The sequence below is a fragment of the Melanerpes formicivorus genome, unplaced genomic scaffold (assembly GCF_026170545.1).
Source record: "Melanerpes formicivorus ecotype bairdi unplaced genomic scaffold, bMelFor1.0.p_v2 SCAF_4, whole genome shotgun sequence".
In the NCBI taxonomy this organism is placed as follows: Eukaryota; Metazoa; Chordata; class Aves; order Piciformes; family Picidae; genus Melanerpes; species Melanerpes formicivorus.
The window spans coordinates 34,341,517-34,368,771 of record NW_027142356.1 but is presented as its reverse complement, the minus strand read 5'-3'; the positions used below and the strand labels follow the sequence as shown (position 1 = coordinate 34,368,771).

At 44.2% G+C, this 27,255-nt stretch overlaps 1 protein-coding gene across 4 annotated transcripts; it reads right to left on the bottom strand.

Annotated features, from left to right (window-relative positions):
- Window positions 1-1,294: 1,294 nt before the first annotated feature.
- Window positions 1,295-26,222, bottom strand: RHOH (ras homolog family member H). 4 transcript variants are annotated; one of them, XM_068137595.1, is made up of 4 exons: window positions 26,136-26,222; window positions 21,605-21,710; window positions 15,232-15,390; window positions 1,295-4,930 (listed from the first exon to the last, which is right to left on the bottom strand). In XM_068137595.1, the coding sequence occupies exon 4, from the start codon at window positions 4,714-4,716 to the stop codon at window positions 4,141-4,143; it is 576 nt and encodes a 191-aa protein (XP_067993696.1). In that variant the 5' UTR covers window positions 4,717-4,930; window positions 15,232-15,390; window positions 21,605-21,710; window positions 26,136-26,222; the 3' UTR covers window positions 1,295-4,140. The 4 variants fall into 4 exon arrangements, with proteins under 4 accessions (XP_067993696.1, XP_067993694.1, XP_067993695.1 ...); XM_068137593.1 differs by lacking the exon at window positions 15,232-15,390; XM_068137594.1 differs by lacking the exons at window positions 15,232-15,390; window positions 26,136-26,222 and adding an exon at window positions 23,042-23,310.
- Window positions 26,223-27,255: the final 1,033 nt, after the last annotated feature.

Here is a 27,255-nt window from a genome sequence, read left to right as displayed (position 1 = left end):
TCTAAAAATATCTGAGGGGTGGGTGCCAAGATGAAGGTGCCAGGTTCTTTTCAACACTGCCCTGTGACACAACAAGGAACAATGGATACAAGCTAGAACACAGGAGGTTCCACCTCAACACAAGGAGAAACTGCTTTACTGTGAGAGTGATGGAGCTCCTGAGCAGGCTGCCCAGAGAGGCTATGGAGTTTCCTTCTCTGGAGACTTTCAAAACCTTCCTGGATGTGTTCCTGTGCAGCCTGCCCTGGGTAATCCTGCTTTGTCGGAGGGCTGGTCCCACAGCACATCACAGAATCACAGAAACATTTCAGGTTGGAAAAGACCCTCAGGATCATCAAGTCCAACCCAGAACCCTACTCTACAAGGTTCATCCCTAAACCTTATCCCCAAGCACCACATCCAAACAACCTTTAAATACATCCAGGCTTGGTGACTCAACCACCTCCCTGGGCAGCACATTCCAGTGCCTGAGCACTAGTGCTGTGAAACATTTTTTTTTCCTAATGTCCAGTCTAAACCTACCCAGTTGTAGCTTGAGGCCATTCCCTCTTGTTCTGTCACTAATTACCTGTGAGAAGAGACCAGCACCAGCCTGTCCACAAGCTCCTTTCAGGTAGTTGTAGAGAGCACTGAGGTCTCCTCTCAGCCTCCTCTTTTCCAAACTAAACAGCCCCAGCTCCTTCAGTCACTCTTCATCAGATTTATTCTCCAGGCCCTTCCCCAGCTTTGTTGCCCTCCTCTGCACTCACTCCAGCACCTCCACATCTCTGCTGTATTGAGGTGCCCAAAACTGGACACAATACTCGAGGTGTGGCTTCACCAGAGCTGAGTACAAGGAGACAATCCCCTCCCTCCTCCTGCTGGACACAGCATTTCTGATACAAGTCAGGATGCCATTGGCTTTCTTGGCCACGTGGGCACACTGCTTGCTCATATTCAGTTGTCCAGGATGTTCAGTTGTCCAGGATGTTCAGTTATGAAGCACATCTTTGGCTGTGTCTGACACGATGACTCTCCAGAGCTTTCTGGTCCCTGAATCCGGTATCCCACGGCGGAGATCAAAACACAACATCCTGGCCTAGTGGTTACTGCTCTTCAACACATAAAAACAGCAGCATGATCTGTTGTAAACACAGCTCAACCCACAGAGAAAAAAAGACCACTTAACAGAACATGCTGGTTAAAATATGTCTCAAAAAGACAAAAAAGCTGCAACCAGATAGTAAATCTGTCAGTGGAGGGGGAACCATAACAAAAACCTCCACAACTGTAACAGATTCAAAGACTCACGAAGTGGCATTTTGCATGGTGTCTTTAATGTTGAGACAGCAACAATTGCTACTTTTAACTTAAGGTTACAAAACCCAAAACCTTCAGTGAAGAGGCATTGCAAGAGTTGAGATGCAGAAACGTGGTTCTTCAAGAAGCCAAAAGGTTTTAAAGCAAACACCCAGCCCTGCTTGCGGAACTCTGCAGCTGTATCCTGCCCTTCAGCTTCTTTTACAAACATGTCAGTTTTAGTGTTTCAGGGGGCAAAGGATTTGTGATCAACACTTGAAGAGAAAGAGAAGTAGGGAAGAGTATAGGAAAGATGGACAGTGATGGGAGCCCTCGTCTTGTGTCACCAGGTGGAGAAGCTTGCAAAGATTTAAAGCTGGTATGAAAAGCAGTTGTTATGACCTCCCTTACAATCAGGTTGGTGAGTGGCAAATATTCACTTGCCTGGCAGCTGGCAGGACCACCACAACATCAAGCATCCTCTGCACCACTGGTATTCAAGGTACACACAATGCAAATACTTGCTTAACATCCCTGGAATTCACAGGAGGAGGATGGTTTAATGCAGGGTGGGTTTTTTTTGTTGTTACAGAGAAGCTCAGAGGTAGGACAAAGTACAGAGAGGAGCACCCAGCCAGTTTTTCAGGGACAAACTGTAGCTGGACCTTGGATTTGAATCAGACAAACCACTGCATCCATTCCTGTAGAAATGAATGCATTTGAGCTCAGTCAAAATAGATGCAGGTCATTCCCTCTTGATCTGTGTGGAGAGAGAATCACCCTACTGTGCTGTGTGCAATCTTTTATGGCACCATGCTATAAGCCACTTCAAGGTCAGTTCTGAGCTGAAGAACACAGGGAAAGGGAGAGGGGGAAAAAATCTTGCTGCAGAAATGCTGGGATGAGAGTGATCTGCAAGGTCTGGGAGGTGGTGGTGGGACAGAGGGGGGACGTAGCCTGAGGAGGAGAGGAAGACCACAACTCACAAGGTGTTTCTCACTGTGTGTTGGCCCCACTCTGTCTTCTAGCAGAGTTCTTTCACATACCTGGAGTTTCCATCTCCTTTTTGTGCAGAAGAGTAACTTGGCCCAAGTGGGTACACCAGGATTTGACTCTTAGACTTGCCAGGCTCCTCAGGATGCAGAGCTTGTTCCAGGCTTATTTTGATACAACCCAGACAGTTATACTTGGTATGCAAATGCTCAAACCTACACTCTTTAGCCTTGCTCAATAGGCACATTTAACATTGCCAGGCACTTAACTTTTCACTAGAGTCAGTGACAGGTTCCACTAAAGCCACTGTTTTGGAAAGCAGTGTACTGACAATACAAGAGAATTCCAGTGCTCGGGGGGAAAACAATAAAAATTCTTTCATTCCTGGAGACTGAAATCTTTTGCCTCCAGAAATACATCAGGGACAGCAGAGATGATGACATCACAGGTCTAGGGAGGTTCTTCTCCCCTTCTACTCTGCCCTAGTGAGACGACACTTGGAACAGTGTGTCAGATTTTGGGCTCCCCAGTTCAAGAGAGACAGAGACCTGCTGGAGGGTCCACCAAAGAGCTATGAGGATGATTAGGGGACTCGAGCATCTGTCCTATGAGAGAGACTGAGAGCCTTGGGGCTGTTTAGTCTGGAAAAGACTGAGAGGGCATCTGATCAATGTCTGTAAATATCTAAGGGGTGAGTGTCAAGTGGAGGGGGCCAATCTCTTTTCAGTGGTGCACAATGATAAGACAAGGAACGACAGGTACAAGCTTGAACATAGATGGTTTCACCTTAACATGAGGAGAAACTCCTTTACAGTGAGGGTGAATGAGACACTGGAGCAGGCAGCCCAGAGAGGTTGTGGAGTCTCCTTCTCTGGAGAGTTTCAAACTCCACCTGGATGCATTTCTGTGCAAACTACTCCAGGCAATCCTGCTTTGGCAGGGGGGTTGGACTCAATGATCTCTGGAGGTCCCTTCCGACCTCTAACATTCTATGATTCATCTTAGCCACCTCAACCACATGTCTAAACAGTCCTGATTGCAAGACAGCCCTTCTGGGGTTGTAACAAGGTGAGGCGAAGCAAGAATCAGGTTGGTTCCCTCCTGGTTTGTCCTGTCTTTGTCCACATTGCTGAAGAACAAGACTAAGAGTACAAAATAAATCTCACAAACCCACAGGACAGCTGTCAAGTGTCACTAATTTTTGATCATTGCCATGCTGAATGCACTGGATTTGAGGACTGTTAAGCAGTGACCTGGGCATGTCTAAGAAGGGCTAGGCTTGCCTGCAGGCCATTTGTTGTCTGGGATAGGACAATTTGCTTCTGTGGTTAGCTAAAAGAAGAACCTCCAAAACATGAAAACAGCCAGGATTTTACAACAATATATACAAGAGTCTTTTAAATTAAAACCCCCACAGTGATCAGACTTTATACACTCAGTTCTCGAAGTAAAAAAATGCTTCCACGTGGACAGGGATGTCAGGGTTGGTTCAGGCAGAAGTTTGTCATTGAACAAATGCAGACAAACCAACAGCCAAGGAACACCAACAGGAGCAATGAAAATAATCGGCACAGCTGTTATCTGCACACCTCCAGGCCAGGCTTCTTGCTCCAGTCGAGGCTAGCAAAGTCCAAACGCAGGCTTGTGAAGAAGGGCAGGTATCTGCAGCTTTCATTTTTCAAGACAGTGCCCATGTGTGTTGTGGGGGGGAGCAGATCAGATAGAGCATACATCTGTCTCACTAGGGGCACCTGCACCGTGGTCCTGCCACAAGGCCTCCTTTGATTCGCCTCCCATTCCCTCCACCGCAGTATCGTTGTGCAGAGACCAAAAACCAGCGAGCGCGGGCAAAACCGTTGCTGTCGGTCCTCAGAAGATCTTGCACTCGTTCACAGAGAAGAGCTTCCTCCTCTTCTGCTTTTTGGCTTGGTTGACTGCCGTCCTCACGGCGCACTCGAACACCTGCTGCACGCCGCGGTTGCTGAGGGCAGAGCACTCCAGGTAGCCCTTGGCTCGCACGTCCTGCGCCAGCCGCTTCCCGTCCACGGGGCTGATGCAGGGCGAGCGGGAGGTGCCCATGTCACGCTGGTCAGTCTGAGTAGCCACTACCAGGACAGGGATGCAGGGCAGGTGGCTGCGGATCTCGCTGATCCATTTGTTCCTCAGGTTCAGAAAGGAGTTGTGGTTTGCCACCGAGTAGCACATGAGCACCACATCTGCCTGCTGGTATGAGAGGGGGCGAATGCCTTTGAAGGCATCGCTGCCAGATGTGTCCCAAAGCCCTAGGCTGATCTGCACACCATCCATGAAGACGTCCACTCCGGTGTTCTCATACACAGTGGGTCTGTAGTCATCTGGAAAAGTGTCGGAGGTGAAACGTACCAGGAGAGAGGTTTTCCCCACCGCAGAGTCTCCCACCAGGACACATTTGACTGAGTCCAGCATTTTGTTAATGTCCAGGGCCAAGAGCACCGTTTCTGCACAGCAGGGCTGGGGTGGAGAGATGCTGCAGTCTCAAAGGCTTTCTAGATAACTTCCATTTGTTGAGAAACCTTCCAGACCTCTTCACCGCTCAAGACTCGAGTCTAAAATCCCCTTTGCTCCCACACAGCTCTGTGGTGTTGTCGGTTTTAACTCTTCAATGAGTCAAATGATGTTTCTGGAAGAGTAAAAATAAAATGTAATATTGATAACCCAGAGGGCAGGCAATTCTTTCTTCATCAAGATAAAGGTTCCTATACACATTTTTGCACAGCCCTGGGAAGTACCCCACATGCTGAACCTTGATGTTCCCTCCCAACCAGCTGTGTGTGCAACAGCCATTCATATAAATAGCCTTCTTGCTGCTTCACAGGGCTATCACCCATCACCTCAGCCATTCTCCAGTAGCAAACTATTCTTTCCCTCCAACTGTCTAAAAAGCTAGTAAAATCAATTTAGCTTTGGGATGGTATAACTGCTACTAACCAGCTTTTAGTGAGACATTTCCTGCCTCTGAGTTTCCCCAAGACTGACAGAATCCTGAATCCCTCCTAACTGGTCAGATTCCCTTGAAAATGCTCCCATGCTCTCGAGAGGTAGTCAACAGGGGGAAAAGCCCTTCACTAACCATTCTGACTAATTAAGCTGTCCTGTAATGAGCAGTAGCACAGAACCATTTGTGACAATGAGGAAGCAAAGACTTCAGGTGTGAATCCCAAGCAACGTGAACCGTATCAGTTTTCAAAAGCAATGAAGGATTCACAGCAAAAACAAACAAACAAACAAACACAAACACACAATAAAAGTGCAACTTTTTTTCCTTACAGATCACTTTCAACAAGCAAGAAGCCCCAGGCAAAGAAAGCCACACCCCCAGTGCTTGCCCTAGTCAAATGACTTCATTTGAAGGGAGTACAGCTGCCATGGCATTTAGTTGTAAAACTGAACTGAGAGTACCTCCTTGGAGCATGCATCTGCTTTTGAGCTCCTGACAGCATTCAGTCAGATTTTCCTATTTTGAAAGTGTTTTGCCTCTTCCCCACAAGCTGTGTGCAAGATTGGCTGCTCACATGGGGTGACACACAAGATGCGCTGAAAATCACTAACTGCAAACCTGAAGGCAAACTAGTTCTGCTCCACACAAGTCCCTTGAACAAAGTATTGCTGCACGGTTTCAAGATGTCCTGTGTACGTTACACAAATGATATATTTCTGTCTCCTTCATAGAATCATAGAGTCACAAAGTCAGAGAGGTCATGGAATCATAGAGTCATAGATGAAGGGAGAAGTCACATCTTAAGGTTTTTTGCACAGAAATGGATGATGGCCACAAAAAGCACCTCCTCTGTGTTACCATAACATCCTCCACCTTCACCACTCTAGCACCCACCGACACCTCCCATCACCCACATTTCTGGCACACTCAAAGCTTTGGCTAACCCCACAAAGTGGAAAAACAAAAGGGGGAAAAAAAGAAGAAAAGCAGTAGACAAGCTTTAAGAGAACATTTTACAGGCACTGACAACTGCTACAGGCAACTCCCCTGCTTTCATTTTGTAGTGAGGCAGTGCCCTACCTCCTCTCATGCTGCCAGCATCTCTCCCAGCCGAGGCACCAGCCAAGAGAAGATGTGCCAGCAGCTTGGCCAAAGCACGTTGTCTTATAGAGGCAGCACCGAGCTCCCAGGGCAGTGCTCTTGCGTGCCAGAGTTACCGGTAGCTGGAGGAGTTCCTGCAACAGACAGCGCTTCCTGGTCTGCCAGCACGACCAGGCTCTCGCCAGCTCAGCTCGCTTCTAGGAAGTGGGATGGAGGCTGAGGCTGCTTCATGGCATTCCTGGCTTCTGGGAAACAAGCTGCTCTGTGAACTGAAGTTTTGGTGGCAGCAGCTGGACATTTGCTGTTAAAGATTCAGTAGGTCTAACTCCACTGTCTCGCCATCTGTATTCCCCAGACGAGCTCTCAAGGGAATTTAAACAAGACATTTGCGAAATACATCTATGAAAAATCTGAGAAGCCTACTCAGGATCCATGGTCCCACTACCTAAATGTACCATCATCTCTCCTTCAGGGTATTCTCCTTCCAAATTGTGTCAGCAGCACAGTTTGAAAACACCACAGTTCACCCAAAGCCAGTACTGTATGAGTCAGGCAAAGCTGCATGTTCCCAGTGTGTGCACCAAGTCTTCCTCTCAGAGCAAATATTTCTGTGGTGCAAGAACGCCTTCAGGCTTGATATTTTGTGTATGTCTGCTTGTGGGGGAAAAATAAGGACATCTGAAGCATGACTTTTGCTATTTCATGAATGACAGAGCAGGAAAAAAAACAGATATAGGTATCAATTTTTGGTGCTCAGCTACTTGATTACCAAGTCTGATTATGTTGCCTTGGAACACCTCTGCTACAAAGACAGGCTGAGGGAGCTGGGGTTGTTCAGACTGGAGAAGAGAAGGCTCTGGGGAGACCTGACAATGACCTTGCAGTACCTGAAGGGGGCGTACAAGAAGGCTGAAGAGAGACTGTTTACAAAGGCCTGCAGTGACAGGATGAGGGGCAATGGTTTGAAATTAGAGAAGACTATAGATTTAGATTGGATGTTAGGAACAAGCTCTTTACCATGAAGAACACTGGAACAGGTTGCCCACCTCCAGCTGGGGCTCCATCCCTGGAGATATTCAAGGTGAGGCTCAACAGGGGTCTGGGCACTCTGATCTAGTTGAGGATGTCCCTGCTTACAGCCGAGAGGAGTGGACTAGATGACCTTCCAACCTTAGTGATACTGAATACTGAATACCTTTGGAGGTCCCTTGCAACCCAGACCATTCTATGAAATTATAAAAAGTCAAAAAATATATTAAGGACTAGTGATTATGGCTTAGAAGAGACTCACAGTAAAAAATAACCCTGCAGTATTCAACCATGCCAGTGCAGAACTGTTTTCATAGCAAATGACATTGTTCTACAGTTCAGCGATGAATCCAAACAAACAGTAGGTATCAAGGTCCTTGTTCTGGTCCTGATCTTGATTAGCTCACAGACATCTGAAGGACATGTGCTTCCAGAAATAGTCAGGACTACACACAGAATCATGTGCATATTGAAGATATCTCTTTAATTACACACATAGCCTGCCCTTGACACGGCCTCAGGGTGAGAGCAGTGCTAGTGTATTAAAATAATTATGCAGGTTCACTCAATTAATGGAAAACTCTTTAGATTAAACATCAACAGCAAACTATGCCCTTTAAAGGCCAGGCCAGCACTGGGCACTTATACACCTCAGGATACATCCAGTTGTGTAAATATTCACAAAAGCTTTGGTTTCTTTCTCTCATACAACAATCTCGGTCTGTTCTACACCCAGTAAAAGACTGCACAGAATCTTCTGCTCACAGGTGGCTGAGTCTAAGCTGCTGCCAGGTTTATTTTCTTCTTTCCCCAACAATTTGCTTTTCTTAATTTTACTAACTTTATCAAGTGCATTTTGGATCTGGAGTTCCAGATGTAAACTCATATCTTCTTTTATGCTACTTCGGCTTATGCTTTCATCACTTGCAACCACAGAAGACACCATTTGAATAATAAGATGAAGGGGGTTATAGTATTTATTAAGGATAGAAATATATGTCTAATTCTGAAGAGTGACCTCTAATAAACTGAGAAAATTCTTGCACAGTTCTGGCTAAAGCACTGTTTTTCCAGCTGTATCATATTGTCTAACTAACTAAAGCAACATTTATTTTCTTTGCTTTCATATTTTTGCTCCCTCTGTCTTTGGGAATACAAAGCCTTGGCACTGGTGTGCGGTTATAGAGCTCCTGGACTTCACTGACAACGTGAGCACAAGATGTACAACAGCCTCTCTCCAGGCCCTGCCTGCTCTGCATCTCATGCAAGTGCCCCACACTTGCTTATGGCTGAATATGGTATGGAGAAGGTGAGTGGTGCTATCAACCCATAACATGACAGGAGGGGAGGAGGAGCGCAGCAGACCCAAGCTCTTTGCAGGTGGAGGATTCACCTGAGCATCTTGTGGAAAACCAAACTAAATTTGTTGAAACAGTTCTACCAACAAAGGAAAGCAGAACTATCAGAGGGGGGAATTTTATCAACTAAACCAAATGAGATTTTTGTTCATGCCAGGAATGCCTCTGGCATCTGCTATAAGGTCATTGTGAGCATGGCTCACTGTTGACGACGGAGTACGGAATCAATACAGATGACCAGTGTGATCTAAGTATTGTTCAGTTTAGTTAAGGAACCTCTACAGCTTATACAGACTCACAGAGCATAGTTGGCATAGCTTCATTGGGTCCCCAGAAGTGTCCACACATCCTACTGTTATACATTATTGGTTAAACTACTGATATCAAATGAGGTTGTTGATCAATGTATGCATCCTGTTATTGCAAGATAGCTCTCTGTGTTTATAGCTACCAGTACCTTGCTTTAGTTACATGCTGCTAGTACAGCACTATTTTACTGCTAGCTACTTCTACACTAAGCATGGCCTACCACTATATCAAGCTCTAAGCTTTTATTGCCAGATTGCTCACACTACTTATTGCTATGATTACCACAGCTCACTATAGCTAAATATCTGCAGGGGTTGGACCATGACCTGTGATAGGCAAAACAAAAAAGATCTAGGAGCAATTAATTGCAAAACCTACCTTGGATATTGTCAGTGCACACTTGGGTAGGCTGGGACTTGGAAGGAATTAGCTCACACACAACAAACCATGCAGGCAAGACAACCAGGTTTTTAGGTCAGGAAGTTACAAAGTGCTTCAGAGAGTTAAAGCAATTAACATGCTGAATAATATTGCCATTATCCGGTCCCCACCACAATTACATCTCAGTGCAGTTCCTGTTGATACCAGGAGAGGAGTAGGCTAATTTTTCAGTCTGAGCACTGTGTACACAAGCTCTCAAAGAGACCTGACATTGTGAGGAAACAAAAATATTTATACTAATAAAGAAAGCTGAAAAACACTGGGGAGACTTCCAGTTGCTGTGCCATGCTTCAATGCACGTCTTGCCTTTGCTTCCCCACATTAGTCCTGTAAGTTCCACCTCATGCAGAGGTGGGGTCTGCAAACCAGTACCTGTTGATTGTTGTTGATTGTAATCACTGCTCCTGACTGCACCTCAGACACACAAAAACTCTCCTTGTGTCACTTAGCTAGAGGCTTTGAAGCAGAGGAGGGAGATATAGAGACGTGCCTTACTGAACAGAATAGCACACAGCTTTACACCCCCACCTCTGTGGATGCACTGGGCACAGATGGAGCCTCACAACAACTTGGAAAGCAGAAGGAGAGGGAAGAAGATGATGAAGAGGAAGGCTGGCAGAAAATCAGACAGGGCAGAGCTGCTGCTGCCTGGGTAGGCGCAGCATCCAGAAGACAGGGAAACAATCAACCCCCATACGGAAACACAGCAGCCACTGCGGATCCAGTCTGGGTACTCCACTGTATCACCAGGTTGCCGAGGTCATGCTACCTCGTTTTCAGCTCCGTGGGTGAGCTGTACTTGCTCCATTCAGATGCAAACCCTCAGACTGCTGCAGGAGCCCTTGCTAGCACAACACCAGGCTCCTGGAAACTAAGACATCAGCTGTAGTCTGTCTGGAGACTGCAGCTGGTCTGCAAGCAAATGGCCTCTTGCAGCAAAGTTTCCTGTCACACATTCATTAAGCTGATGCTCTGACATTTCCATTAGCTGCCTCCTGCTTTTCCAACTCATTTTAAGATGACTTAGGTCTATAGCACTAGGATCTATAGCACTAGTCTTGCTAGTCTGGGAAAAAGCCTCCCACCACCTTAATGTTTCAGTCCATTCAGTGGCATTCAGTGGTGGTACCACTGCCTTGAACTAGCTCACGGCCCATACCTATGGAAAGTGCAGCATCTTTGCTCCAGACTTCTCCACCAAAAAATGTGCATTCAACCTATTCACTTCCCAAGCAGGCTACAACAGGGCTCATCTTTATTCTCTGTCCCATGAGCAGGGTGGCAGCTTATTTCACTAGCAGAATGCTTCAGCTGTCTTTTGTAGATAGAATAGAACAAACCAGGTTGGAAGAGACCTTCAAGATCACCGTGTCCAACCTATCATCCAACACCACCTAATCGCTCATGCTGATGGGTTAATTGCAAGCCTACCTCTCAATGTGTTTTTTTTAGTATATTTTAAAGAATTGAGAGGAGGCCTAGAAGCTTAGATGAGTGCTTTTATGCAGCTATTTTACCCTTAAGCACAATCATACCTGCAATGGCTTCCCAAAGTTAGAAAAGCAAGCAACATGCAACCAATCCATACTTTCAAAGCAAGGATATCTTATTTAAAACCCAGTCTTCTTCCAGCACGAAGAAAAATTGCAGACATCATAACTCAGAAGTTTTTCTTTCACTGCCTAACTCAAAGCCTGTCCCTGTTTTCCAAATTTCAATGCTTTGTTAAAAAACAAACAAAAAAGCCCCAACCCTCTGCCCTATTTTTTTCATTATTTCTAATTTATAAAAGTGTTTAAAAAATAAAGAAATTTACATTTAAAATTATTTAACTTAAAGAAAGTTAAAGACATTTCATACAATCACTTTCCTAGGAGCCTTTGCAAAAAAGTCACTTCTGGATCGAGGCAACACCTGAGAATTTAACCTTCCTTCTTTCTTTCTTTCTTTCTTTCTCTCTCTTTCTTTCTTTCTTTCCCTTTCTTTCTTTCTTTCTTTTCCTTTCTTTCTTTTCCTTCCTTTCTTTCTTTCTTTCTTTCTTTCTCTCTTTCTTTCTCTCTTTCTTTCTCTCTTTTAGAATAAACTTCATTTAGAATAAACCAAACCAGGTTGGAAGAGACTTTCAAGATCGTCGCGTCCAACCCATCAACCAATCCAACCCACCCAAACAGCTAACCCATGGCACCAAGCACCCCATCAAGTCTCCTCCTGAACACCTGCAATGATGGCGACTCCACCACCTCCCTGGGCAGCCCATTCCAATGGGCAATCACTCTTTCTGTATAGAACTTCTTCCTAATATCCAACCTGAACCTCCCCTGGCGCAGCCTGAGACTGTGTCCTCTTTCTTTCTTTCTTTCTTTCTCTCTTCCTTTCTCTCTTGATCTCCTTCTCTCTTTCTTTATCTCTTTCTTTCTCTCTTTCTTTCTTTCTTTGTCAGCTTAAACAATTGAAAGTGAAGAAAAGGATTTATGATCAAATAAATTCAGTCATCTTACCAACCTTATTATTAGCAAGAGAGCTCGATTCATCAGATTTAAAAGAGATTCCCTTTTACTGAGGCTGGGGAATGTTGCTGTAAAATAATGACAAATGCAGAGCAATGCTATTTACAAGATGAAATGATATGTGAAGTCCTAGGAAAGGGATGAAATGTTTCCATGTAAGAAAAGGTAGGTATTTATACACAGCCTTACACACAGCACTTACATATGACGCTGTATAATGAGAGATCTTAAATGAAAGATTGCTAGTTCATTACTTCAGTAATAGTGCCCATAATGAACATATATAGCAAGGGATAAATGTGTTTCTAAAGATCTACTCAATTTACTCTAGTCACTGAGAAATGTTAATTCTCATTTTAATTACCCACTTACTTAGACAAAAGAAATATTTATGTTCTCTTCAAGAACCCTTTAGCTGTGACTAATCACACCTTGATTCAGCTACATACTTACTAAACATAAACACAAGTGGTTTGAACCACTCCAAAAATTAACAAAAGGTCTGAAGTATTCTCATATATTGATCTAAGATCCAAAATTCAGGAGGAGTCAGGGAGCTCTGGCAGTGCTAAGTACCTGCTTCAAAATTCAAGCCATGAGTCTGAAGTACTTTTTCTCCACACACTTATGGCATGGCACGGCACGGCATGGCACATGATGGCCTATGTGGTGCTCACAGCACTACAGGGCATTTTCAGAAATGCCCCATTTTCATACTGCATCTTCTCCAAACTAAAATTTGGGTGCATCAAGTGCAGGCAAGTAAGCCCTTCACAGAGGATCAGCTCATGTGCTGTTCTCACTCTGATCCAACATCATCCAAAGTCAGCAGAAACGGAGCGATGCGTCATGCCCAGAGCAGGGCATGTGGCTTACGGAGCCTTTTCCTCCTGCTGGGTATGTCACCTTCCTTCCACAGATTGCATTGGCTTGGGAGGGACCCTCAAAGGTCATCTTGTCCACCCCCACTGCATTCAGCAGGGACACTTCCAAGTAGATCAGGCTGTCCAGGGCCACAGCAAGTCTGAACTTGAATGCTGCCAGGGTCAGGGCCTCAACGGTGACTCTAGGCAACCTCTTCCAGTATTTCATCCCTCTCATTGTAAAGAACTTCTTCCTTATGTCCAACTAAATATACCCTGATGCAGTTTTAAACCATTGCCCCTCATCCTATCAGCACAGACCCTTCTAAACAGTCCTTTCCCAGCCTTCCTGCAGATCCCCTTCAAATATTGAAATTAGATACGGTCTTTCTGAAGCCTTCTCTTCTCCAGCCTGAGCAGACCCAGCTCTTTCAGCCTGTCTTTGTAGGAGAGGTGCTACAGTCCTCTACTCATCTTTTCTACGCTTCCCTGTGATAATTTTTCTTCTCTGCTCTTAAAGAAAGAAGAAATCCTTGCATCTCACCACAGATACAGTCAGAAATGGAGCAGCTGGTGTGCAAATGTCAGCCGTGTGTATGTTCAAGCACATGTTCACCAACCATCTGTCCATCTGCGCTTTCTCTTAGGCTCTGGTTTTGTACACACACACACACATACATATGTATATGTATGTACATATATATATATATATATATTCAGCACAGACATGGAATGATTTGGGGGTCCAGATGGGGATCCAGATGAACATGGGTAAAGCTCTACGTGCCAACTATAGCGCACTCACACATATCTACGGAAAGTCAGTCTATCGGAATAGACTCGCAGTTTAAGAACCAAATTTCCACCCAAGTATAACTTCATTGCAGCCAAACTGAAGGACTGATATTCTAAAATGCTGATAGTTAAGTACTCTACTTCAAGAAGACTACTCTCTGTGTGTAGAATTATTCACACGTGGAAGTGTTTTGCCGTTTTGGGCCCCAAACCACTTCAAATTTTTTTGTGCCACATCCTCTCTATAATGCAGCTCACCTTCCTTGAAGTTTGAGGCGAATCAAAAACGCACGTACAATACACCTTTGTGGATTGTTTTTTACAGGTTTAACTCTTTAACATCTCACCTTTTTGTTTGTTTGTTTGTTTTGGCTGACATAATGTGAAGTATGTTTTATTTACAGCCTTCCAACAGCAATGGTGTTTTCTTTCCCAAAAGCCTAGCCTTTCCCTATTTCTGTTTGGATTTCTTTCTCTTGTTGTTCTAGCCATCTGTACCTACAGGTATAACCATCATGAAATACCCATTTGCCCTTCACACACAACTGATCTTTTTTACTTTAAAATAAACCCATTCCAGGGAGGTGGTTGAATCCCCATCCCTGGAGGTGTTTAGAAGATAGAGACGCGGTGCTGAGGGACATAGTTTAGCTCCAAACTTGGTAGAGTTAGATAATGGTTGGACTCAAGGATCTTAGAGGTTTTTTTTCCAACTAAAATGACTGTATGATTATAGAAATATATATAAATACACACATTGATATTCATTCATTTGCAGAACACTTTGCTGCAGATTGGTGCGTGAATCAGAGGCATATTCAGGGCAAGGCACCTTGGCATCATTTGAAAACCTGCATGCCTATTTTGCATCACAGAATGGATGCACCATTGAAATGACCCTGCTCCTTAAATTATTTTTACCTCTAGGTACTATTGTGTATTTGCATACACATAAGTAGAAATTACTGCTGTGCTAAATCTGGATTTGCAGTAACCAAGGCATATAAGAGATAGATAATAGAGTCATAGAATCGTTTCTGTTGGAAAAAGACCTTTAAGATCATTGAGACCAATCGTTATCTAACTCTACCAAGTCTGGTGCTAAACCATGTCCTGCAGCACCACATCTCTTCAGCTTTTAAACACATTCAAGGAATGGGGATTCAACCACCTCCTTATAGAGCATTTTCCAGTCTTTGAGAACCCTTTCAGTCAAGAAATCTCTTCTGACGTCCAACCTAAACCTTCCCTCCTGCCACTTGAGGCCATTTCCTCTTGTACGATCACTTGCTACTAGAGAGAAGAGACCAACACTCACCAAGCTCCAACCTTCTTTCAGGGATTTGTAGAGAATGAGAATATCTCCCCTCAGTCATACACTGATAGCTAAAAGTCTTACACACACAAAGAAATTACAAAGTCACACATTGTACACAGCTACATTCCTACTCTGCCTGCAGCGCTGAACTTTCAGACACATCTGCAAAACACATTAAGGAGACACATGGAGTTACATATTAAATCCCACAGATGTGTAACATGGTAAAATGTTTAACAGCCTGGTAGCTCCACACACACACCTGTGTTTGCAGCAAAAAGGGCTTCCTCTCTTTCAGAGCCTGTGTCGAGCCCACTGCAGTTGGAGAGGGTTGACTTTGGTGTAATTCGGCTCTAGCCTAGGGCGGGACTGCACGCCTCTCCCTTGTTTGTACGGTACTGGATCTTCTTGCCTGGCTCCCCTAAATACAACAAAGTAATCAATACTAACAGTAGAGCTAAAAGCTGATAAATGAAAGTGATACAACACCCTTCTCAATGTTAAAAAGTCTTGAAACAATTTTCTTACCACTTCTTCACTGCCCTCCATGGAACCGAGGTGAATTTCAGAGGTCTTAGTCTAGGTTTAACATCGCTCTGCTTTTATAAAATGCCTACCACAAAATAAGGAGGCTCTCAAGCCCAGATCTTCTCCTCCCTAACCTCAAGTGGAGGAGACAGTGGTTCTCCATATTAATTACATTTTGTATTTGCATAAGATTGATTTCAGTGGGAGGTAAAGGTGGAGGTGGAAAATATGAGAACGGAATTAGCCACTGTTTGGTGGGACCCTCTTTTGTGTTAAGAATAGAATGTGTTGAATGTACAGGAGCTTTGAGCAGCAAATAACGATGCTTCTGTTGATCCAACCATTCACAATAATTACTTCTTGTTAAAATATATTGATTTAATTGATTTTTTTTTTTTTCATTTGAGAAGAACACATCTTTAGGCTATGGCATTGTTCAGTTTTGCTGTGATGAATGCTGAACTTCTGGAGTTAACGAGCAGAGCCAGTGAAGCAAGCAGCAATAATTGGGTTGGTTATTTATTTTAGAACGCTGAGAAACTGGCTGACAGTTTTAGCTTTTCCCCCTTAGAACTGCCAGCACCAAAAAGCTTTTTCTTGTATCAGTATATATTAGACTGCTTAAACTTAGTATATATTAGACTGCTTAAACTCATCATCTAGATTTCAGCCAGAGGGAAAGTGCCATCTCTTTGAGTTCGTTCTTAAGTTCTATGCACACATGGTCGTGAAGACGTTAAAATTCTGTAGGGCTTGCTGGGGAATAATTTCACTCATTTTGGGAGTAGAAGGGGCAACACAAGACACAGAGTTGTCATAACGTTTCCAGTGTTTGTTGATTTAAAGTCCTTATCCTTTTGCTCTGTTTTATAAATTAAAACAGGGGTTGTCTTCCACAACTCAGTGTCCGTGCACTGTACCCAGCACAAGGATCAATTAAGAATGAATATATGTTGACAGGACAGGTAGGAAACTATTTTTTTTCCCTCACTGCACAGACTCCCTGGAATTCCTTATTGTAGTAAATGAAATTAAACACAATAAATGGCCATGCATACTTGCCTCCATCAAGCTGCCCACCTCCTATGCCTAGTTATGATTAAAGCCCAGTTTCAGATGAACAGGCTGTCAAGAGTTATTTTGGTTCTCTTCTGCAATTAGCACAAGTTATACCTGGTAATTCAACTTTTACATTGATTTCTATCTTGCACAAACCACATGCCAGAGAACAATAGATATTTCAGGGCCTGTTTTCCTTTACTTTTCTCTGACTCTGGAATAACCTTAATCTCTTGTCACTTCTATAGAGCATAGAACACACTAGACAGCAGGGGGTCATATGGAATAGGTTCAGAGGAGAAAAGCCTCTACACTTCACCACCAAAAGTAATACATAAATCCTTCTCACTCAGTCTTCAACTCAATATTTCGAGAAACCATTTCAGATACTAAAAGCTGACATCTCTTTGGCTTTCAGCTGGTTTAAAGATCATGCAAATCCCCACGCAACAGTAAATCTTGACACAAAGTTTCTGGGGTTTTTGTTGGTTTGTGGGTTTGGTATTTTTCTTTTCAGTGGGAAGCCCAGAAAGTTTTCCTTGATTTTTACATATTTTACATGGAAATGATCACACATATGAAAAGAGAGATATTTTAGGAGAGCTGCATTTGAACGTTGTGAGAACATCTCCCATGCTTTAATTTTGAGTCCTGGTGGACTGGATTCGCGCTCAGAGATATTTTACCCAGTGGCTTTTCATCCAGAATTAAAACACCACTGGAAGCTGCATTAATTTAAAAAAAAAAAAAAACTTGCATTTAAATGGATGGAAACAAAAGAAATTACATGAGGGATTTTCAAGGCAGCTGTTTGATAATATATTTTTTCTAATGAGAAAAACACAAGCACACAGACGATGAGAGGAAGTTAATAGATAATTCAGTATGTCATTAACTCAGTAGCTTTGAATTCTAAAGACTTGATCAGTTCTTAAGCACAGTCTTTGGATGGAAAAAAAAAGCTGCAGACTGTGTCCATTGGCATGCTATCAACAAAAGGAAAGAATGGTTTTCTTGTGAGAATGAGGGGTTTCATATTCTTTCAATGACCATGTGAACAGGAGATGACCAAAACGGAACCCTAACTACACAGGGGTCTTGGTGTCAGGTGTATATTAAGAGAGCATCTGTACTTTGCTGTAATCCAGGGTACTTCAAAAGCAAACTCGATGATCTTTGAGGTCTCTTCCGACCTTAGGAATACTGAATACTGAACTCACTGTCACTCATGAGGAAAAGAGGTATCAGCAAATGTCCAACAGCCTCAAGCAGGGCAAGTGTCAATGACTGAGATCGGTACTCCAAGCATACACTCGTGTGTGGCAAGCAGCATTGTGCACAGTGCGTAACCACCGCCCTTTGTGCCAGCTTCTGCCAGGAGAGATGCTTGTCCCCTCTCTGATACATGCTGGGTCTTTCCTATGCAACAGCCTCACCAAGGCCTCACTCTGGGGAAACCTTTAAACCATAGCAGACCCCTAGTGTGGTTCCCAGCAGGTTCATGATCTAGTGTAGGGTGTCCCTGCCCATGGAAGGGGGTTGGAACTAGATGATCCTTGTGGTCCCTTCCAACCCTGAATGAAACTATGAAACTATGAAAGGCAAGCATGTTGTGAGCCCTACCCTCGCCCCTCAGGAATTTATGCTGCTTCTTGGCTTCTCAAAGCAAAGACCAAAAGCAACTCTTTGTGCAAAAGAAGCATGCTGCAGCCCTGCTCTGCGAGGAACACACACATGCAAACATGTTCAAACCATGCTCTCAGCTACCCTCCAGCTGCTGTGCTCAAAGTCACAGCAATCCTGCAGCACAGCCTCCCGCAGAATGCAACTGCTGGGACCATTGCTCCTTTCTACTTCAGCAGCTGCTTGTTTTAGACCCCACACACCAACATTTTGTGTCTCAAACTTTACTGCTCACACTCACTGTCACATTACAGAGATTTTGCAGGCTTCAAATGTCTCCCCTGCCACAGCAGACTGATGGGTTTGGTGGATTGTGGAAGGTTTTCCAATTCTTCACTGACCTAAGAATTGAAGCACAGCTAAATTCTGCTAAGCACATATGAAACTGTATTTGGTTTTGTGGAGAAGGGCTTAATAGCAGGCCCACAAATTTTGTTGCTACATCACTTGGTTGCACTGGTGTGACCCTGTCCAATATTTTAAAGCCATAAGGCTTTAATAGTGGGCTCGAGACAGCTGCTGCCAACTTCTTCCCTTAATCACTACGCTGGGGTTCTCCCAAGACATTTTTCTGCTGAAAGCTGTGCTCAGAGCATGAAAACATTTGAAAAGTGCTGATTTAATAAAACCACACACTGCTGGCCAAAAAGGGAGAGCCTAATTTGGAAATGATGTTAAGTGGTGTGGCGAGGTGCCTGAAATGTCTCTCTAAGACTTTGGGGGGGTAGGAGGGGGGGAAGGCAAGTTTCATGGACACCTCTTTGATTTCTTCCCAAACCATAAGTAAAAGTGTTATTAAAAAAAAAATAATTAAAACCTCAGTTTCCATTTTATAGTCAATGCCAAATCAAATTAATCACTTGAACAGTGCATTGGGTAATGTCAACTGATTCTTAATGATAATCTGGATGATCCCTGAGGTCCAACCCTGACAATTCTATGGTTCTATAACTATAGACTCACAGCACCGACAGCTGGCAAAGAAAATCGGGGGGTTGCTTTCACAGAGTCACAGAATATCTTTGGTTGGAAGAGACCTTCAAGATCTTGCAGTCCAACCTTTGAACTTCACAGAATTCCACAGAATCAGCCAGGTTGGAAGAGACCTCCAAGATCATCAAGTCAAACTGATCACCCAACCCTAACTAATCAACTAGACCGTGGCACTAAGTGCCTCATCCAATCTCTTTATAGAATAGAATAGAATAGAATAGAATAGATTTTAATTGAATAGAATTTATTTGAATTGAATTACCAGGCTGGAAAAGACCTTCGAGATCATCAAGTCCAACCCATCACCCAACACCATCCAATCAACTAAACCAATGCACCAAGTGCCTCATCCAGGCTCTTCCTAAACACCTCCAGTGATGGTGACTCCACTACCTCCCTGGGCAGCCCATCCCAATGGCAAATCTCTCTTTCTGTGAAGAGCTTCTTTCTAATATCAAGCCTAAACTTCCCCCAGCACAGCCTGAGACTGTGTCCACTTGATCCTGCATTGCAAGGTCACCACTAAATCATGTCCCTAAGCACCAGGTCCACATGCCATTTAAATACCTCTAGTGATGGTGACTCCACCACTGCCCTGGGCAGACCATTCTTTAGAGAGAAGAGGGATTTTCACTGACAATTTAAATCTCCTAACCCAGCTGCTCCTATGCATCTAGAGCTGCACAGCAAAAGCAAGAAGGGAAACAGCAGAGTTTCATATCCCTGCCTGGGTGTCCTCACAGCTGGCTATCAGAAAGTGTCACCAAGAAACACTCCTAAGGAGCGTCTGCTGATGCAGACCCAGCTCTCTACCAGGCAGGCCAGAGATGCAACCTGCAAGGCTGTCACCACAGTTTCTGCTCATTTCCTGTGTGCTCTGGGTATTCTGCAAAACATTCATTTACATATTTAAGGATTTGTATGGCTTGTTCTGTACCAGAGATCACCTCCCTGATACCACCAGCTGTGAACAACTGATACCACTTCAGCATCAGTCTCTCATTGCTGGGCTAATGCAGCAGGGAGAATACTTTCATTCCATCCCCAAAATTCACACTCCAAATGGAGCAGCTGAGTCAGAGACTACATAGCACCAGAAAGCTGGGCACCAGGCTTGAGAAATATTTCTAGCTTCCAGTTCATGGCTCTCCCATGCTTTGTGTAGATACAAGGACTGTCCTCTGATACAGGCCATCATGTGATGCCTGGTGCTCTTCTGCCATGAGAACATCTCACAGAATCACAGAATACATCTGGCTGGAAGAGACCCCAAGATCATCCAGTCCAAGATCCTCTCACACTACTTTGGCATGGAAAAAAAAAATCCCTCAAAAATGGGATTGAACAACAGGAATTGACAACCACTTTGTCCTGCCAATGGACTATGAATTTGTGTCTTGCCATACACGAGGATCCAGCCCATTTTTTTTTTTCAGATTGTAACTCTTCATTCTGGAACTTAAGACAGCGAGTACAGATTGCTCATAACCCCCCAACTCCTCTATTAAAGACAAAGCCACTCTTCCTACTGGTTTGCAGCACCTAATCTAGTGAATATAAAAGGTGATGTTACGGCCCAGCAAGACTTACTCTCTCAGCTTAGCAGGAAGCGAGTGCATGTGGGGCTTTTCCACCCTGTGCTTACTGTCCAAGTCTCAAACATGGTATCCACATCAAGCCTGTACTCACTTTTTCTGGTAAGGTTGACTTACCTTGTATCCAGACCACCTGGATGTGCTCCTGTGCAACTTACCCTTATGTCATCCTGCTTCCATCTTCCAGATGGAAGAGATGATCTGCAGAGGTCCTTTCCTACCCATACCATGCTGTGATTCTGATTCTGTGAGACCTGCCTCTGAAAAATTAGGTTAACCTCCATTCTAAAGTAAAGTATGTATAAGGATCACAGGACATTAGGGGTTGGAAGGGACCTCTGGAGATCTTCAAGTCCAACTCCCCTGCCAGAGCAGGACCATAGAATCTAGCACAGGTTGCACAGGAATGCATCCAGATGGGTCTTGAAAGTCTCCAGGAAAGGAGACTCCACAACCTCTCTGGGGAACGTGTTCCAGTGCTCTGTGAGCCTTGCAGTAAAGAAGTTCTTCCTCATTTTGAGGTGGAACTTCCTGTGCTGTAGTTTACATCCACTGCCCCTTGTCCTGTCACAGGATAAGTGAATGTTCCTCTACTGGAACATTCCTAAACGTCCACTGGTCTAAATGGTGGGTTCTGGAAATGTGAAATACAAAGCAGCACAAAGCAGAGCATAATCCCACCTTACTCTGACAGCAGCACCAGACAGGCATGTACTGATACAAAAAAGAAATGCTGCGATGGGCTTGCTAACAACTAACTAATCTCATTTCTCCTACCTTTTTTCCTTTGCAAGTATTTTCTTCAAGATAAATCCTGTTTTAAAGCTGGCCTCCTCCAGACACCACAGCTCCACTCCCACTCCATCCACAGGTGGAAACACAGCTGAAAGAAGAAGTCAGAAAATCTTAAAGCCACATTCAGATTTTTTGTGGGGACCGGTGTCAGAGAGATGCTTCCTGCCTCTGTATCCCCCAATGTACTCCCTCCTCATTCACCTTTTAGACTAACTGCCTCTCACTGGCAATGTGGCAAGACCATCTCACCACCATTTGAGCATCATGAGGTGTAGGGTTTGAAAGCAGAATCTAGAAATGGGAGTGAACAGATCATAGAATCAGAAGGGTTGGAAGTGACCTCAAGGATCATCCAGTTCCAACCCCCCTGCCATGGGCAGAGACACCTCATACTAGATCAGGTTGCTCACAGCCACATCCAGCCTGACCTTAAAAACCTCCAGGGATGAGGCTTCCACCACCTCCCTGGGCAACCTGTTCCAGTGTCTCACCACCCTCATGGGGAAGAACTTCTTCCTAACATCCAATATGAATCTACTCATTTCTATTTTTGTGCCATTCCCCCTAGTCCTGTCATTACCTGACACCTTAAAAAGTCCCTCACCAGCTTTCTTGTGCACAAACACACACACACTACTCTCTAAGGGAATCCCACACCATGAGCATGCCATGGTCAGCTCAGAAAGCGGAAGAGAAGAAGCCATGGGGGTGAGATGAAAGCAAAGAGTTACCGCTGCAGCCATTTAGAAGGCAAACAAAGCCTTTCCATCTTAGAAGGTGGCAGAGGCACTCACTAGACCCAGTGAATGATATGCTGGCAAATTAAAAATACTATGAACCTCACTTCAGTCCTAAGAACCTGAATTTCTCAGATTCTCACGCTTCAATTTGCTTGGGAACATTCTCATAGCCATGATGTGCTTCACAAACGGGGAAGAAAGCCATCCTTTGAGGTGCTGCAGGCCTACACATGCCCTGGGCTCATACTTCATACAACATCTCTCCTGGGTTCATACAACAGCAGAGGGGATCAGAATCAGACCTACCCCCTTAGAGTATTTCCTATTTGCTTTTTTTTTCCCTTACATCAGTTCATGTGGGGAATACTGGCATGGCACAGCCCATCACACTCCTTCTTCTATTTCTAGCCAAGGCTCTTTTATGCTGAAATGGAAACAAACTCTGGAACAAAGGCAAATCCAGAAGCTACACAACCTGGGGCAGGATTAGATGACTGTTAAAGAGGATATCACCATGCTGAGTGTCTAAGAGATGTTACTAAACATGAAATCGACAGTGCAAAGCATTTTCACAAGCTTATTGATAAAAGTAAACCCAAAGATGCTGGGTTTGATTCAGAATATAAATTTTCATTAATATTTGGGGGGGGGGGGAATTAATAAAATGCAAAGAACTCACCAGACACAGGAAGCTGAAAGTGGCTGCTGGAAATAAATGTTACGGAAGTCAACCGTTCTAGATGAGATAGGGGAAGGGGGAAAAAAAGAAGAGTAGCGTTCCCTGTCCTTGGATTTTTCAGATGGACTTCCTTTTCAGCAGGTTAGAGCAGTTATATCATTGAGAGGGAAAAAAAAAAAAGGAAACAAAAACAATCCAGAACCTCAAGAAGTTGCCAGAGATCACTGAGCATACAGGCCAAATTAGTCCAGGCAGCCGGGTTTAGCTCAGCCGGAGGCAGCAGTGAGGTAGTGTGACGAGAAGCATCAGAGTGGTTTAGGGTAACTCAGCTTCCTGGTGAGAGCTCCTCAGCTCTGCCTGTGTGGGTTTTGCAGTGGGTTGGCATATGAGTGTGTGTGTGTGTCTTATTCTCTTTGGTGAGTAGCTGTGAAAACCTTGAAGATGGGGGAAGGGGAGCAAAGCCACCAGGCTGAAGGAAGCTCTCTCTTTGTGCTCTGCTGCTCCTACAGCTGCTTCCTCTCTGCTACGGTGGCATAGCAGAGCCCAGCAGACCCCACGCATGCTAGGAGAAAAGGAGTAGATCATCCACTGCCCAGCAGTGCTACCTCTGATCACACTCCAGTAGCATGATTTGGGATACTTTCATGCAAGCTGGAATATAGAATCATAGAATTGTTTTGGTTGGAAAAGGCCTCTAAGATCATCAAGTCCAACCATCAACCTACTATCACCATGGCCATTAAACCACATCCCTAAGTGCCACATCCACACATTTCTTGAGCACCTCCAGGGACAGTGGCTCTACCACCTTCTTGGGCAGCCTGTTCCCATGCCTGACCACTCTTTACATGAAGAAATTTTTCCTAGTATCCAATCTAAACCTCCCCTTCAAAACAAATGAGACTATACATATTTAGTCGACCTTGTGCTAAACCCAAGGCAGACAATTTGGGGCTGATTCAATGTTTTGGGTTGTTTTTGTAGGGATTTGTTGTAATTCAGTGAGGATTCCCCAGTAGCTTTGGTTAGAGTAGACCAGTATCATATTACTGGCATACATGTCCTCTCTTCTGAGGCTGAGTAGGAGGAGAGACCACATGTGTGGAGAGTCCCACCTTTCCCAGCACAGACAACTTGAGCTGGCCACACTCTCGCTTTCAGCTTTTCTACCAGCTCTGATGATATTTTCAGGATTTCAAGTGCCACACTTATGGGCTAATACCTCAGGAGCTGTGAGGAGAGGTGCTGGGTGACCAGGCAATCAGACTGCAGGGAGGGCATTGCTGTTCCATACTCCTAAAGCAGCCCAAAAACCCTGGCACAGCTGGAGAGCTGCCCCAGAGCTGAACGTGAGGGACCTCAGTACCAGTGCAGGGGGCTGCCTGCTCCTCAGTCAGAGGCATGAGCTCCCTAGCAGCTTCAACACTGGCCCCAGAGGCAGAGAAACGAAACCCAGCTGCCTTTCAGAAAATATTTTGGGCTCAGTGAAGCCATTTCAGATCATCTCCATCCATGGAGCAGTTAGAGCAGGCTACCCAATCCAGATCTAAAGCCATGCATTTTGTGTTCCTGGCAGGATGGGAGCTCTCTGAAGACAGCCAATGAATTTGTCCACATTAGCATTATGACAGAACAAAACATTCCAAGACAAAGCCATACTGCTTCCAAGAAGGATTAAAAAACAAGAGAATAAATCACAAAATAAGGCAAAAAGGAAACAAAAAGAGGATGTACGTGTAGATGGAATGCAATTTGTGCCAAAAACACAGGTAGCTTCTGAAAGGCTGTAACTTGTGTAGACCTGCTGATACAAAGCTTGTTAGGCTGCACAGTTAAGCTGGGGAATCAGTTTGTTTCTTTTCCCTCTAAAATGAAATTAATTAAATTAATTACCAACAGGGATGAATTATAGAATGATTGGAAGGGACCTCCAAAGGTCATCCAGTCCAACCTCCCTGCAGTCAGCAGGGTCATCCCCAACTAGATCAGGCTGTCCAGGGCCTCGTTGAGTCTTACCTTGAGTATCTCCATGGAAGGGGCCTCAATCACATCCCTGGGCAACCTGTTCCGGTGTTCCACCACCCTCACAGTAAAAAACCTCTTTCTGATATCCAATCTAAATCTGCCCTTCTCTAGTTTGAAGCCATTGTCCCTCGTCCTGTCACTGTAGACCTTTGTAAACAGTCTCTCTCCATCCTTCCTGTTAGGCCCCCTTGAGGCACTGGAAGGCTGCTATTAGGGGAAGGTAAAGGAGGGTGGCTCACAGAAGGCATTTTTGAATACTGTCTTCTTAAATGCTTCAATCTTCCTTTCAGTTTGAGACAAGACTCAGGATAAGAGGCATGATCTGTTTAGGTGAAAAGTTGCATAACTTACTTTACACATGAAGCATCTACTCTACTGGTACTGACTGGGTTTGGGCTTCCCAGTACCAATGCATGCAATCAGGCAAGAAGTTTCCATTGCAGTGGTGATAATCGGACACCACAACATTCTGAATTGTTTCCACCAGAACACTGGGGCTTGTCAGAAGTAGAGAAATAAATACCATTTGCAAATTACATTGCTACAATTGGCTCTGGTGATCATCCCCTGTTTTAGCTCTGCCACAGGTAGCAGCTGCTTAAAAAAACGCAACTATACTCTTCTGGTTTGTGCTGTAGATGATCCAGATGTGAGGCCATCTGGCTAAGCAGTTTGCATTTTGGAAACAGAGGGCATCCATCTGTAAAATACTTCACAAACAACTTTTGAATCGAGAGAGCTCAGCACAAAAATCAAGACTGCAGGGTAAGAAACATGCTCTAACCTGTCTTGATTTCCACCCATTTCCCTCCACTGTGCTTCCTGCAGCCTCTTGACCCAGTAACTTCCAAAACCAGTTGAATGCCAGATTTTTGCTTCTTCCATTCCTTGGTGTTTTTTAAAACAACAAAGTGAAATCTTTCTTAGGGATGTACATGGTTCATGCACTTGCTCCATGACTTCACTTCCAAGTGACTCCATGAAGAGACCCTCAGCTGCACACTCTCTGTACAACAACTGCAGAGTTAGGTGTAACATTGCAGCCTGACACATCTCTCTTGATCCTTACCTTTTGTTGTTTGCTGTTTCTCTTGTTTTTCTCACTGCAGCTTTTCTGCTCCTTTTCACCTCTTCATGCTGTGCAGTGAAGGGGAACATCTGGCTGTGAGAGAATATCATTAGTGCATCAAAAAATATGTTGCTTCTCCTTTTCTTTAAACTCAGCATGAGTCACTATCTGGAGCTTTCAGATGCAAACACTTTATTGTGGAAAATATTTGTGGGGGTGGAGTGGAGGGTTCTACTTCATTTTTTTGATTTGCATTGAAAAGTAAGCCAGCAGCAAAAAAAAATAAAGACTTAAACCTCAAGTATTTAAGGGGTTATGACCAATTATGTAAACTAACATTATCTAGGGTTTTGTCATGTGAAGCTTTTGGGCCAGTTGACAGTGAAAGGTCACGTTTGACTCTTAGTTCCACTGATTTCTGTTTCTCTTGGAGAAACCAGCAGGGTGATGATGTTAGGAACAGGCTTGAGATTAAGGAAGTAAGTTATTCCTGTGCTCTCTGCTTGACTTCTTTTGTGTTCTCAGATTCATTCAGCAATGACTTTGGTCTGCCTCAAATAGTATAGAATGTATAATGCTCAGACAGTAAACCATGACACTCTTGGTACTCACTGTATTTAGCCTTACAAGCTTTACTTCTATCCAGATGATCATTACTTTACACAAAATAAAGCTAATTGTTGCTTATGTCTAGGCATTGCACCAGAGATGCAAACAGCACATAAGAAGTGTGTTTATTTGGCTTTTAAAAGCCTATATTTTGTTGTAAAGATTTTCAAAAGGAGGCAGGAAAGATCATAGAACCATAGAATCATTTTGGTTGGAAAAGACTTTTAAGGTAATCAAGTCCAACCATGATCTAACTCCACCAAGTCTGGTGCTAAACTATGGCTCTCAGCACCACACCTCTGCATTTTTTAAACACTTCCAGGGATGGGGACTCAAATACCTCCCTGGGGAGCTGATTCCAGTATTTGACAAGAACTGTCTTCTAATACCCAGTGTAAACTTCCCCTGGTGCAACTTGACGCTGTTTCCTTTCATTCTATCACTTGTTACTAGGGAGACGAGACCATCAACCACCTTGTTACAACCTCCTTTCAGTTTATACTTGAGGCCA

Excerpts from the sequence above, each read along its gene's own strand:
- RHOH (XM_068137595.1), bottom strand. The coding sequence starts at position 4,716 with ATGCTGGACTCAGTCAAATGTGTCCTGGTGGGAGACTCTGCGGTGGGG.